Source organism: Lipophrys pholis (genome assembly GCF_963383615.2).
Source record: "Lipophrys pholis genome assembly, chromosome: 20".
Taxonomy (NCBI): Eukaryota; Metazoa; Chordata; class Actinopteri; order Blenniiformes; family Blenniidae; genus Lipophrys; species Lipophrys pholis.
Window position 1 is genome coordinate 5097835 of NC_137648.1, and position 12652 is coordinate 5110486.

Here is a 12652-nt window from a genome sequence, read left to right on the forward strand (position 1 = left end):
GCACGATGCAGTCAGTGTGTGTGTGTGTGTGTGTGTGTGTGTGTGTGTGTGTGTGTGTATAACAAGTGAAGCAAGTCAAGGCCATAAATGTAGGGAAAAATACAAGATACTAATTTGAATAATACTGTGAAAAAGGTTTCAGGCAAAAGTGAATAAAATATGCAAAGTAAGAAAACTTTAAAAATGGAAGTGTTAATATTTATTTTTTATCACTTAACAAAATGCAAATTGAACGAAGAGAGAAAGAAGCAGTATTTAGTATGACCAACCTGTGCCCCCAAAACAACATCAGTTCTTCCTGGAAACCTAACAAGCCATATTTTAGCTTCTAAGTATTAAAACCCAACAATACAGGATCTACTACGACTGCAATCCCCCCCCCCTCCCCCTAAAGATATACCTCTGCTGGGTTGTTTTTTGTACCTTAAACATGGGCCTGACGTGCTCAAGATGTGTGGCGCTAGTGAAGGGAGCCTGAACGTGGCTGACGGCCTCCATCAGAGCTTTGGCCGTCTTGGCCATCTGCTCCATTTCCACGTTGTAAAGCAGACGCCTCTGCTTCTCACTGGCCACACCTATGAGAGAATCAACACTGAAGAGTCACGGATACAGAAAGACAAAAAAACATCTCATCACGAGCTTTTGTCAGCAAACTAAAAACACTCCGGTAATGACAAACACTCCTGCTTCTCGTTTAACAAGTGCTGCAAGGTGCCAAAGAAAAAAAAATAAAAATTTCTGTGACAATACGACTCGTCATGCCTCCTTAAGTTATAAGTGGCTTTTCATTGACAGCAAATAGCTGCAGGTCTCCAAATCCTTCACAGCAACAAAGATATGAAGTAAATGGCACTTGATAGTATAGCCAATGTGAGCATTCATTACATCCCAAGACTTCTTGTGGTATAAACACTCACTTTGCTTGTTTGATTTCATGGTGAGCTCTTTTGTCTCCTTCATGGCAATCTTCTTTCCTGCAATCTCGTCGTAGATGGCCGAGAGGTATTCCTCGGGCAAGTCCTTACTGTCATTGATGCCGCGGTTCATTTTGATATATTGCTCCTTTGTCATTTTATTCTTCACCTGTGCAGGTTACAAGCAAGCAAGCAGGTCAGAAAGATGCTTATGGAACCTCTTTGATTCATGTTCTACTGATGCTGGAGGGACTCAGATGCAGTCTGAACACATCCCCGACAGACTGAGTGCTCACCTGTGGACTATGAAGGTCTGTTGTCAGCATAATGATGGAGTAGGCGAGGACGTACGCAGTGTCAGCGCTGGCAAAGAGGGTTTGCCTGAAAAAGTGAAGGCAGATTAGTGCCACTTGTTGGCGGGCCACAGAAAATCAAGTTAGGACATTCATCCGGAGATCTCACCCCTGATTGCATTCGAGATATCTTGCAGCAAATTTCTCCATGAGCCGATCAATCTTCTGGGCCTCTCCAGGGAGCCGGAAGCCCTCCAGGAATATCCTCAGCGCAGATACAAAGTCTTTGCCCTGGAAGTCCATCTGATCCACATAGGCGTACATCACCTCTTTATTAAATCGGTCATTATCCCCGAGGAATTCTCCCACTTGAGTCTGAGGAGACAGAGGTCAATCCCAACACAGTTAGGTACGAAACAGAAAAAGACGTTCTGAACTCTTCTCACTACAAGCATGGCTGCCAGCTCGTCTTCAGCCAATATTTCCAAAGGGAGGCAGTACTCGTCTGGCTTCTTACGATCGTGCGACGGTTTCCTCTCTCTAAAGCAGCACCATCCACTCAGTGTGGATTAGATAACTACGTGTTACTGTTGCACATTTATCCACTCTGCTCTTCACTTCTATGGGGCCACTGCAGCTAAGGGCCCTTGTTTCTAACCAGATGTTATGAACACTCTTAAATGCTGATTACCGCCATGCAGAAACACCCCAGAGGCTCCAAATCAAGGCAGAGTGTGCTCCTCATTAGTCAACACTTTCGCTGCGTGTAGGACTCGAGGTTAGAGTGGTTGGGTCGCTGTTTTAATGCTCGGTAGACAAATATGTCATCATGGTGTGGCCTCTGAGCCCAGTTCTGTAGACTTCTTAGTAAGAGATTTTTTTCTTTCCATTATTGCTGATGCTTATAATAATTGGGTTTTTCCCTGTAAAAGTGCCTTGAGATAAATGTGCTGCTTTTGGTGGCGTATATATCTGAATTGTAATAATGAATGAGGAAGTGTGCAGATTTGGCAACGAGGATTGGCCTTTAGGTTATTTGTGAATTTCTTGCTGAGCATGATATCTAAAAACTAATAATTGTGACAGATGTGAGTGACTTATTTACTTTGGATTTAGAGTCGAGGCAGAAGGAGTCCTTCCAATCTGGATCTGAATTTATTTATATACAATTTATTAGGCTGCCTTTGAATAGAAAACCTAGAGAACATTAAATATTAATTTCTACAAACCTAACTAAGTGGTTTTAACGGTGTGAACTGGGCTGAACAGATTCATGCAGCAGCAGGTAGAATATGGATGTTTGTCCCAGAATATTGTTTCTCCTTGTGATCTTGAGAGGAAATCATAATAAAGACAACAGATTTTATTAAAATGTGCATTTTCTTAAGCAGAATCTATTCCAAGTGTAACATTTGTGATACTACCAGATTATATCAAAATACATCTCATCTAGCAAGGAGAAAATGTATTATTTTATAGCTTATGGATTCAACAGCTGTTAATGATAATGTCTTATAATGCAAAAAAAAACATTGTGAACCTTTAGAACAAATGATTTACAGTTATCATTTAGGATTGAGTCCAGAATGTAAAATGTTGAATTTCAGCATAAAAATTGATGGATTAATGAAGATGTTTATTCCTTGCTATAACCTTCCTTGTTGCTGGTGTAAAGGCCCCAACAGTTGCACAGATATCGTTGTGTCATTTTACTTTAATCTGATGCAGTTTTAGAATAATTCTGTGATCATGACACCTGATCTGAGACCAAATCTGTAGTTTGTGTGCTTTCACATCAACGTGCAGTCAGTCTGTAACAGAATTAGTGTCGTGGTTCGAGCTGTGCAGCATCTCCTGTGACAGTGTGAAACAGAAGAACAACAGAACAATATCTAACCGAATCAAGCCTCTCCTCCTGGTGCAAGAACTGAGCGAGGTCCTCTGGGGTTGTACCCAGCATGCCTTGCTCTTGAAGGTACTGGATTCCTCTCTTTGGTTTCTTGTTGAACCTGTAGATAAACGGCATATGAAAGAAAAACAATGTGTAGACACTGTCATAATCAGAGGATGAACGGATTGGTTTCCAGCAAAGCTTACAGGTCGATGCCCTGCTCGATGATCTCTTTCTGCTGTTTCAGGACTTCAAATTGCTCCGGGTTGTCAGTGCCTGACATCTGTGTGCTGTAGCTTCCGATGCCTGATGAAGCTGTGGAGTCCAGAGAGTTAATACTCCCGTAGCGGTTTATGGTCTCCGGCGCCTTGGTCTCTGTGCTCTCCTGCTCTGATGGTTTCTCTTGGCCTAAGGAAGGAGAGAAGAAAAGATAAGGCAACCAAGAAGGGTAGTTAGATGAGGGGGGTTTAACCTTGTATTCATTTGCTACTGCAAGAAGACACCCCCTTGAAACCGTCATGTATGTGAGGGGTTTAACTGAAACTCAGCAACAACTTTAACCCGGGGGCTTGAACAATGAGCGTTAAGCCAGTGCAGTGTGAGATGAATTTCAGTAACTGAATAAAAGACGCCTTCAGAAGAATTTTGCCATTTGTCACGTGCATACATGATGCAGCTGAATTAATGCCAGGCACTTATTCACACAGATGTAATAAGTAAAGGCAAGGCAGGGTGGTAATATTAAATGTGGGTTATCTCGAATGCTCCAGGAAGTGAAAAACGAAAACGTTTGGCGAGACTACTCAGGGGAACTTTGGGATCTGCCACTGGTGCTCGAATGAATCCACCTTGTAACCCTGTGCTGCAGCCCGGCATCTAATTACCCACTGGAAACTCTTTAAAACATTCAGGACTGTGTCACAGTAATGTGAGCTGGTAATGAACTTCCCACTGTCTGACTTAAAAAGGAGAAGTAGAGATGCAGGACAGGTGAGTGACGATCAGTTTATAACATTTCTGTTAAGATAAATAAGGAATTTTACCCATTTCATTCCATTTAGTTTAGAAATGCAAACCTTCTTTCATTAGTTCAAGCCAATCCAAACATGGTTGCCAACAATGGGGGTGAGTGTGTAACACGAAACCCTACAAACACAAGTTGTATAATGCAACACTAGTGCAAAACTGCCTAAAGCTATGGACACAACAGGTTTTAAACAAGCAATTTACATTAACACAGCACCATCTAAGTCAACACTCCATATTCTTTACCATTACCTGCTCGTGCTTCGAAGTCATCCACAGACAGGGAAGAAAATAACACAATAAGCAAGAATTGAATGGTGCGAAACAAAAAACAATTTAATGCTTTGTAGCCACAAATTATCAGCTGCTCGTCAATATGATGGTGAGAGAAAAGTCGTCATCCGAAATCTCCGGCAGCCAGCGGTGAAAATATAACATTCAGAATAGAAATGGGAAGCTCCAAGCTGCTGCTGGACTGCTAATCAGTTGTTATGAGTTTTGGCAAAATTACTTCCCAGTGAGTGAACACAGCTGCCTCTGCTGGTTAGCCTTGACAGCTTAGCCTGAGGCTGGTTTGTGGGTAGTTCCAGGGGCATTGAGGGAACTCTTTCTAGACCTTTCACAAAGTTGCCCTTCTCCTCAGTTTGAGCTCCTCCTTCGGCAAACAACAAAAACCCCGCTGAACGGAGAAGGCCCGGGGGACAGCCTCACACACAGGATGTGCTCTGTGTGTTTTAGATGGGGGGCTTCATCCCAGTTGGGCCTGAGGTATCGCTCCTTTTAGGACTAAACCTCCTGGATTAGCTCCTCTACCTGGCCCCTGGGTGTTATCTCGCTGCCTCCTCTGGCTAGTGCCAAGCTGATGGATGCACACTTTCCATCTTAAAGCAGCAGCTGCGCTGATGTATGGCAGCCGTCAGTCGTACAACTGACTGCAGTGGAGACGAGCTTTATCACAAAACCTGGTTAACCCCAATGATTAACTGCTGCCAAAACCTGCCCGATAAAGGAAAGATTACTTATAACCTTGACTGTTTCACACACAGACGACAGAGAAAGCAACAAAAGAGATCTTATATGGGGGGAAAGAGCAAAAAAAAGCATAGAACAGCAGAGACATAAGCAGTTGTAGTAAGTATAATTTCCATTTAAACTGTAAATAAAGATCCAATACATTTTAGAAAAGGAGAGATAATCAGAAGAATGTTCCCATCCCATCACTTCACTTGAAATTTTGATTTGAAGCAGCAATGATTAGAATACTTGTTAAATTGCAACGTAAAGCACATGTAGAAGTTAATGTCAGAAATGATAACATTTGAAACTGCCAATTTATTTTCGAGCATACACGTAACATAAATGAGCTTCAACTCTGACTGTCACTGGCTATTCCTATTATGACTAATCGAAATGTCTTTTCCTGGACGTCCACTCATGTCCAAATGATGCCAAGCTGCGGACATTCCTTGGCTGATGTTTCCCATCAATGAATATCTCAAATCAAGACAGGCCAGACATCTTCTGTAAGCAAACTCTAAACGTCAGTGGACATCCAGGACACGATCAAGCTCAATACCTTGAAGACCAAAACATGACTCACAAATCAAATGATATCACAAATTATAGCCTAGTATGTTTGCTCAACTGATTCTAACAGTGCACATCAGCTTTGCTGTATGTCGTCTGTCAAGTGAACGCTGGGCATGAAAGCGTGCTTAAATGATGGCCTGACTGAATATTCTTAAGTATTTCCGGCTGTCAGAGGACATTTATCTTAAAACTGTTAACACTAATGTCTTCTGTCGACAGTATTGGTCAAAGCACATCCAAATTACGGATTAGGGAATTGTCGAATGTTGGCCATCAATGAACTTCCAGAACATGGACAATCACACATGGCTTGCTCGGTGGGACAATCATTAATTCTGGCAATGACACGTCTAGGGATCCACCATTTTCTTACTGTGGAGACTTTGAATGATGGGAAAGGTCCTTATTTAGGATTTTGTATTCAGATCAGGTATGCGGACTGTCAGACAGGTTAACAAATTGCATCAGTGGCTCACCTAGGCTGGTCTGAGAATTGGGGTTGACGTATTGGTCTTTACTCCACTCGACCATACACTTCAGGATGGACACGAGACATTCAAGGCCTTTCTTTCTCAGAGTCAGCTCCTGGAAAAAGGTTGTTCCAATGCAGAATTCAATACATGCAAATGAATGAATGAATCAATGACTGAATGAATGTGAAACTAAGTTACCTGCAGGGGTGTTGTGCCGAGCTCATGTCCTGCACGACCCTGTGCAATTTTAGAGAGGTCGTTGACCAACCGCTCAAATATGTTAGCAGCATTCAAGTCACAATCATAGTTCACGTAGATGTCCACAACACTCTGGGCATCTGGAACAGGCAGACTGAGGGTCAGCGGAAATATAAAACACAAACAGTGCACATCTCTTCCATGCAGTCAGATAGAAATCTTAAGTTCAAGGGATAATTACAAGTATCAAATACATTGTTGTAATTTTACCACAAATGTGAAGAGACACTACTAATCTAAATTGAAAATAGAGAAACAGACCTGCACATATTCTGGTGAGGGTCTTAATGACCATCCACTTGTGGTCATAGGAACTTGTGGAGGTTTCAAGGATATACAGGAAAATCTCTTTGAAAAACACCTGTGCAGAAAGTTCACGTGTAAACAGCAGGAAACACAAACACCAGGAACTACCTGCGTAACGTGAACATCAACAGAAGCCCTCATGAGATACGCTGAGTCGACAACAAACATAGGAGTGGGAAGCCGAGCGCTAAAAGGTTTGAACCACCTCAGACAGAACGACAAACTGTAGGTAAATGGACGCGGCTCGACTGAGGTTCTCACAGCACTCTGCGAGAAAAATCCCATTTATCATTTGTGTCAGCTGCCTGCTACACTGACAAATAGTGTCAGCATCAGAGATTACACTATGCGGTGCTTAGAAGAGAAACGGATTGATGTTGACAGCCACTTCTGTTGTGAAAATAAGTGCCAGAAACACACAAATAACATTTTCTTTTTTAGGAGCTGGTGCAATGATACGTCACAACTATTCTTCTTGTTCTCACTTGCGTTCAGCTTCATCTCACTTAATTTCCTGTTTCCCTGACAGACCATCAGATGTCAGAGAAGGTGTGAGAGACTTTCTCTGCAACATCTACAATCAACAAGAGGAGTGCAAATATATAGAGATAAATATAGCTACTGTTTCCAGCCAACTTGTTTAGGCTTTCCCAGCATATCTTATTAAAGGAAAAGTTGCTTTATACAGCAAGTCTTGAATATTTGAAGGTTTCCGAGAGAAAGGAAATACCTCGATTTGCATCTTGAGGTGCGTCTTGAAGTGGGAGAGCAGCGTGAGGAAAATGGAGAGCGAGAGGTCAAAGACCTCAGGCACAGAGGAGACGCCGTTCTTGGACAGGGCGACGCATAGGTACTGCTTGATGGCGTTGATGAACATCTCGTTGGTCTTGAAGATGGGCCCTGCGTTCTGTAGGATTGACAGCAGCAGCTGGAGGGACAAGACCTTGGATCGCAGCTCGTGGGACCTGAAGGAGGCACAGAGAAAAGTTATGAGAACAGAAAAATCTGTGTGTAATAAAGGACTACCAACGTCTCAAATCTTATTGAGATCTTTTAAAACACTTTTAATGCTGGTTTTATTTATACCTTTTTTATTATTTTCCTACACTTTGTTGTGTTAATGCCTGTGCAGTTCTATTGTCGTTGAGCACACTCCGTTGCCCTGTGTATGAAATGCACTCCATAAATAAGTCTGACTTGCCTAAAGGTCACCTCTTAACTTGACCACAGTTGCCATTTACTGAAGTTTCAATGCCTTTTTCTAAAGGTCGCCGCAAAGAAGTCGAGTGAGACTAGTTTCTAGAAGTTAAAAAAATAAAATTAAGAGCGCATATAGATCAATACTAAGTTAAATACGTGATAAAAGGAACATTTAAGTCAAATTTAATTTGACAAATTTCTGATCTCATTTTAATAACTCTGCATTAAGTTTAAACTTTGAGACAACTTTGAGGACGCCAAGGTTTTTGTTTTTTTTCCCCAAGACAGCAGCATACAATGCAACATGTTTTCAACGGTTGTTTTTACAGCACACATGAGTTTCTCAACCATTTCACAACCTCAAACAAACAGTTCTGCGACAATGTTTACACTCAAAAAGCATTGGCACATGAGCAACTCTTTTCTTATTTTAAACAAAATGAAAAATTACACGCTACAATTCTTATTTTTCAAAGGAAGTGACAGACAGCGAAGGAGGAGCAATGTCAGCTGGGTGGAGATTATATTTTAGGATAAACAGCAACAAAAGCAAAGCTGACTACATATTACGCACTGGGATTGTGCCAACTGGTGGTCTGACTGTATATTAATTATTGAAGGCATGGATAACCGACTGTTGCCGCTTGGTTCTTTACTCCACAGCAGGTGTATTTTTGACTAAATCTGTGTCAAGTTGTACAGAGAAGACGGGGCCAGACAGAAGGTTCCCACACAGTGGTAGTATTAAGCTTGGCCATTTAAAACGTGAAATATCTCAAGTTGAAAGCGTTCATTTCACTTCATTTATTGACTATTGCACCACACCTGGGGGCAACATCCCAGAAGTCGATTGTTTGGGCAGTGTGTTTATGTTTCTGGGAGTTTTAGTGGTGTGTCAATGCCATGTGTTAGAAGAACACAGCGTACTTTCAATTGTTAGTGTCAGCAAATGAAATATCTTGAGAGATGCAATTTTTTTTTTAAATATTAGTACAGTACTTGAATTGAATACTGCACTCCATTTAATCAAGCATCCAAATGTAAGTATCCAAACTTGTGCATATCTAAAACAAATGGGGTGAGCTTAATCGCTCATGCATGACCATGAATGTCAACGATATAAAACAGAAATAGGAGTGAAAACACAAGAACTAGGTTTCCACGGTATAGATTTCAGGATCGTCAGGACTAATGAAGGCGTTCAGAAGAGGTGACATTTCAACTGTATTTAAGACAAGAAGCAGATACACAATAGGACTTTAATCATAATTATTTCACACCAAATAAGATGATTATGCTGAAACTAAAAGATTAGGAATGAAAAGACTGTCTCTGTGTATATTCATGTCTTCAGCACTCGTATTGAAGTGTGGAGCCTGACTCTTTAGAACGAGCCCGAATGCTGCGTGAAACAACTCAAGGGTTTTGATTTTCTTCCACAGCAATCTGCTCAAGAACTCCTCAAACAGCCCCTTCTATTTTATGAAGATTACCATTTCATTTGCACAATACAATCAGCAATATGAATGACTGAAATTATAATGTTCTTCAAGCTGAGCTACACCCAGAGGAAACACACAGTGAGAAGAGATCTCTGTATTGGGAGCCTTAAAATCTCCACCAGCCTTCAAAGAAATGCTTCGGCGACTAACTCAAAGTGCCTCAGCCCGTGGAGCCTCGACTTGTCCCAAATGTTTCTCTGCAGCAGCAGGGCAGAGAAAAACAGATTTGAAAATTCATACTTTTCAGCTACTTTATATGCCGAGTTTGGCTGCTCGTCTGCATTGTGTTCCATCTCTGGCAAGCAGACAAAGTAGGATTTATGTGGGACAACAGAAAACAAAACGTTTGCAGGGAAATATGGATGTCTTTAACCTTTCTGTTCCCTTCCCATCATTGCTGACAGGGTTTGGCATGTGTACTTTGTATAACTGTAACTCGGAGACCGTTTATGATATTTGAAAAATTCTAAAACTACCAGAAAGCAAAGAAATATCACGAAATATTATATACTACTATTGTACAATCACTGAGGAAACGCAATGAGACAATACTGATGTAAAAGAAAATGAGGAAAACGCTTTAATTCTGTTGCAGAGTGAGCATTTGAACATGACGGTTTAGTGTGCACGCTGAGTTGTGCGAGTATGCCAGAGAGTGAAACATCAGGCAGGAGAGCCTTGTTAAAAAGGTTTATTGTCTGACACTGACATGACACATCAGTGCCGGGGTAATTGACGTGGCCTTCATCACACACACAACACACGCAAACACCTCCATTGAACTCGCTCATTACAAAAGCTACAAAAAGAAGAAAGATCGCATTATAAATGGGCCAAAGATGAGTTTAAAAACATCAAATATCACAGCTGCCACAGCCGACACTGAACTGACAGGAAGCAGACACAGGAAATCCCGTTTCACCAGATACCAGGACAAGCCAATCAGATGCCTCCGTTTGGATGAACCAGAGCGTGGTCAGAAGATATATATCAAATGAAAGAAGAAAATCTGATTAGTTCTCCTTTTCTGGCTCTCTTACAAAGAGGGAAGCTACAATAAAAGAAAAAAGAGGTGGGGGGGTGGGGTGATTCTGTGGCTCATAAAATCACTAAGTGATTCACAAAAAGCAGAGTGAGGCCTCATTGTCTCCTTTATCACCAAGAAAACACCACCGTGATCTGGAGTGAACTCTCCTTTTAAAACATGACTCAGGTATATTCTTAAAGAGCCCAGAGAGGTGGAGGTCTGCAGTGGAGCGAACGGGAATGAAGGTCATTAATAGACCAGACAGAATACATGTGTGTGAATAAGCAGGAAGCTGGTGGACCAGAGGAGAGGCGTTCAAGTGCCTGAGGTCAAACACCAGGATCAATGGACAGAACAACAAAACAGGTGAAGAGGCAGGATGGAGTGGCTGAAGGACAACAGCAAGCATTGAAAGGAAGGCTTAGAAGACAGAAGGCACACCTGCTATGTTGTATGGTTTGATAGTGGCAATGTCTAAAGGAGAAGTTGCTGAAATTTATATTTGAGTGAACGGATGGAGAGGATTAAAAATGAACGGATCAGAGGGACGGCCGGGCTCGAGCAGTTCAGAGATAAAGCTGAAGAGGCCAAGCTGAGTAAGTTTGGACATGTGCTGATGAGAAGACAAAGGATAGGGGAAATGGAGCTGCCCGGCAGGAGGAAAAGAGGAAGAAAAATGGTGTAATGAATGAGCACATGAAGATGGTTGGTTTAAAAGTAGAGGAAGCAGGGTGAGATGGAGGCACATCATCAGCCGAAAGATGGAGAAGACGCATGTTTGTTCTTCATACACAAACACAGGAGAGTAACAGACGCCGAACCCAAGTGGTGCATACAGTTAATTGTTTTGTCAGTTATTTTTAATTGTATGACAAATAACAGAAAACTTTCCAGAATTTTATAAATGTAATTATTTTATGCTTTGTTGTTCTGAAAAATAAAAAAAACTCTGTATTATGAGATTAGATGGTTTTTTGTTTGGTACCCTCTTTCTCTTAACAAAATGCTGTAATTAACACAATTAAAAACAGAAAAATGTGTTCAACCCTTTCAGTTGACTCTCAAAAAACCAAAAAACGAAACTTTTTTGACGACGCTCTAATTTTAGATGCGCCTGCGGTTGTGATTGTCCTCTGCAACATTCCCTTCATTTTTACTGTACAACAGGGATGTCTTAGAATAAGCATATCAAGACAAAAACTGTATTTTAACAACAAAGAAATCAATAGGGATGCAAATCTTACTTTGGATCTGGTGGCCCATCTGACAGTGGCTTCATCGACAGCTTGCAGAGTGAGCGAAAAACAAGAAAGGCATCTTTCTGGAGGATGTGGGAGAATTTAGCAGCCGGCGGCTGACCCGGTGCTGCTCCGGATTCCTGCAGAAACAAAAACAAGCCAAGTAAAAACATGCATTTCGTGTCATTTCACACCACTGTTGATTATAAGGCGTGTGTGCCATTGAGTGCATTCAAACATAATAAAGAGGTCATAAACAGTCAGAGAATCGATGATCATATGAGACTTTTAGAGAGGTGATTATGTTTTTCCACATCAAAGAGTTCAATTGAATATATTTAAGACCAAAGTGAAATCCCACAATACAAATAGTGAACCCTTTGGATACAAAACGAATATGTTATGCAGAAGAGGAGACATTTGCAGCTCTGGTCCACGCCTCACCTGAGTGTCGTTGGATGAGACCGACAGCCTGTCATCAGGCAGCGAGGGAGTGAAGCTGGCAGAAATAGGTGTGCCGGGAATGCCGTTGGCGTGGACGTGCTCGCCATCACTCCCCAGGTTGCCCTCATCCTCCAGGGAGCTCTGTGTGCCCTCTGTCACCGCTTCGGCCGGCTCCGACTCGACCTGCTCGCCCTCGCCGCCCGACTCCTTGGTGTCAGAGCAGAGGTTTGCTGGGTCCAGGCAGTGGCCTGTAGTGAGGATGGAGCAGCGAGGAGGTGACGGACAGGTCACTGCTTTCTACGGGCGGCAAGTAAATCTGTACTTCACAGCTGTACTTCAGTTGATTTTTCAGGTTTTTGTGCTTTTGGGAGAGAATCACTACTTTTACTCGCTACATTTTTAAAAAGCAATCATTTTCTCTTTCATACCAGCTCTTTTCTTTTCATAACTTTTTGAAGATGCTTCAAAAATGACAGTAAAAAAGACCAAC

General features: G+C 41.9%; 1 protein-coding gene across 3 annotated transcripts in view; it reads right to left on the minus strand.

The window, feature by feature from the left end:
* The window catches only part of arfgef1 (ADP-ribosylation factor guanine nucleotide-exchange factor 1 (brefeldin A-inhibited)), a 59315-nt gene that overhangs the window by 15095 nt on the left and 31568 nt on the right, over positions 1–12652 (minus strand). For all 3 annotated transcript variants that reach the window (XM_080489443.1, XM_080489442.1, XM_080489441.1), the window contains 12 exons: positions 12163–12410; positions 11725–11858; positions 7482–7716; positions 6707–6806; positions 6386–6525; positions 6191–6299; positions 3305–3506; positions 3105–3216; positions 1377–1582; positions 1211–1295; positions 918–1083; positions 424–575 (listed from right to left, as the gene is read on the minus strand). In XM_080489443.1, coding sequence (XP_080345569.1) covers positions 424–575; positions 918–1083; positions 1211–1295; positions 1377–1582; positions 3105–3216; positions 3305–3506; positions 6191–6299; positions 6386–6525; positions 6707–6806; positions 7482–7716; positions 11725–11858; positions 12163–12410 — 1889 coding nt within the window. The remainder of the gene's footprint in view (positions 1–423; positions 576–917; positions 1084–1210; positions 1296–1376; positions 1583–3104; positions 3217–3304; positions 3507–6190; positions 6300–6385; positions 6526–6706; positions 6807–7481; positions 7717–11724; positions 11859–12162; positions 12411–12652) is intronic.